The sequence below is a fragment of the Condylura cristata genome, unplaced genomic scaffold, assembly GCF_000260355.1.
Source record: "Condylura cristata isolate star-nosed mole 26May11 unplaced genomic scaffold, ConCri1.0 scaffold00021, whole genome shotgun sequence".
Lineage (NCBI taxonomy): Eukaryota > Metazoa > Chordata > Mammalia > Eulipotyphla > Talpidae > Condylura > Condylura cristata.
Window position 1 is genome coordinate 8,327,528 of NW_004567122.1, and position 2,014 is coordinate 8,329,541.

Genomic DNA, 2,014 nt, shown 5'->3' on the forward strand with positions numbered 1-2,014 from the left:
GTGAGCATTACTTTTTCAATTAATTTAAACAACATTTTCTTTAGATGCCTTGGATGCTGAACTTGTAATAAACCTCATTAAGAATGTTTTCATAAACATACCAGGAAACTATTGAAGTCTGACTTCCTTCTCAGAGTAAATATTTACTTTTCTGATTTTCAGTTTGCAATTGTTTATAATGGACAAACATGAGCGTTTCTTCAGTAATACTTTTTATATTAATTAGGGATATGACAATAAATCTCCACACATTATCCATTAGTATTTAGGTTCTTTAATGGGGATGGAACACTATGAACCACTAGCTATAAAATACATTATTATTTTGGTGGCTTTACAAATCTTTTCTTCAGGTGTAAGTTCTAAATTAAAAAATCTAAGTGATCAGAGAAGATTGAAAAATTATTGATGTTGACTTCCACCTGTATGTTATTTTCATTAGATTCTGAACGAGAACAAGAAAACTGTCAAGTTCACCATCTTGCTAGTGTTACAAAAGATTGGTGGAAGCAAGAAATTGTGCCATTGATACGCAGAACTTTGTAGTCATCAGTATAAATCATTAGGAAAAAGTTCAAAGGTGAAAAACAAACAAACAAACAAACAACAAAGAACAGTGGTGATCCCAGGACAAGTAGCTTGGCTAAAAATCAGCGTTTTTCCCCCCCACTCATAATAACGATCCTCCCCTAAGGCTTTCAAAAACGTACATTACACAGAACAACAGCAAAAAATCAAGGACAACACAAACTATTCTCAAGAACCCAAAAGTCTCTAGTGCAGATAAGTATCTGCTGATAGAGAGTAGACTTCTTTGGGGACATGAACCAGTTCATTCGCAATTCATTAGGAAGATTTCTCTTTCCTCTGAGGGGGAGAGTCTACTCTCTTTGCAGTGGCCACACCGTTTTCTGTTCCTTTCCTGGAAGACCTGCCTTTAGTCCGCTTCTTCTTCACACTTGGGGCCTGAAGAGTAGCATCTTCCTTCACCCACCTCTGAAGCTGCGTGTTAAACAGATTCCAGGTTACGTAGGCTTGAATGGTGCAACTGGACGACAACACGGCAATTTTTGCTGCCAGCACATTGACGTCCACAGTCACGGCATCGGGGCTGGGACTCTGTCCTCCGGCCAGGTGAAAGCCAACAGTGACCACAGAAACCATTAAAGTCACCAGGCGGCCCAAAATAAACACCACCGCCCACAGAGAAAGCTCTTTCTGGTACTTGTCATCGCTGAAGTAAAACAGGTCGCAGATGTGGGAGAGAAACTCAACCAAATAATGCAGCATCAACAGAACCAGCCCCAGGTGGTTCAAGTACAAGAGATAAGCCCCCGCGATGTGAAAGAGGTGAAGCCCCACGTAGACCAGCTGGCGAGGGAGGTCTTGTTTTTTGGTTCTCTGGAAGTAGAGTTCGGGGAAGGCATGAAACCAGTAAGCCAACTGGGATATGTAGAAAAACTTCATTTGGAATGTCATCATGGTGTGGGAGTGAGCCCTCCATAGGAGAGTGGGGTCCGCCAGGCAGTTCTCAGAGACTAGGATGAAGGTGCCCCAGAGGCAGGACACCAGGTAGAACGCACTAAACTGGCCGGACTCATTGAATCGGCTTTGTTTCGCTTTGGGGAACTGCATTCGCCTGTTAAATTTATCCAGCACATACTCCTGCAGGGTGGCGTGGAGGATGATGACCACGAGCATGTAGAAGAAGACCGTGGCCAGATCCTTGACACCATAATGGTACAGGGACTTGGACTCCGCGGCTCGCGCGTCTGCGGCCGGGAGGGTGACGCTGTGCTGGAGGGTGATGAACACGATAGACACTTCGGCGGTCCCCTCGAACATGAGCCCCAGCACGAAGAACATCCCCACGCAGGCGACGAGGTCCGCATGGTTCTGCAGGATGAACTCCTGGCTCAGGACGGGGGGGTTCTTGGCGCTCTTCTTCCGAAAGGCCATGGTGGCGCGTGCCAGGTACTCACCGCCCAGCCCGCGGCGGCTGCCTCCCCGGGGC

At 45.9% G+C, this 2,014-nt stretch overlaps 1 protein-coding gene across 1 annotated transcript; it reads right to left on the minus strand.

The window, feature by feature from the left end:
- Window positions 1–254: 254 nt before the first annotated feature.
- On the minus strand, window positions 255–1,968 carry TRAM1L1 (translocation associated membrane protein 1-like 1). The gene has a single exon (XM_004686629.2). It carries the CDS (start codon window positions 1,957–1,959, stop codon window positions 847–849), a length of 1,113 nt encoding a protein of 370 aa, XP_004686686.1. The 5' UTR covers window positions 1,960–1,968; the 3' UTR covers window positions 255–846.
- Window positions 1,969–2,014: the final 46 nt, after the last annotated feature.

Bases quoted from the DNA above. Each gene is read 5' to 3' on its own strand.
- TRAM1L1 (XM_004686629.2), bottom strand. From the start codon at position 1,959: ATGGCCTTTCGGAAGAAGAGCGCCAAGAACCCCCCCGTCCTGAGCCAG.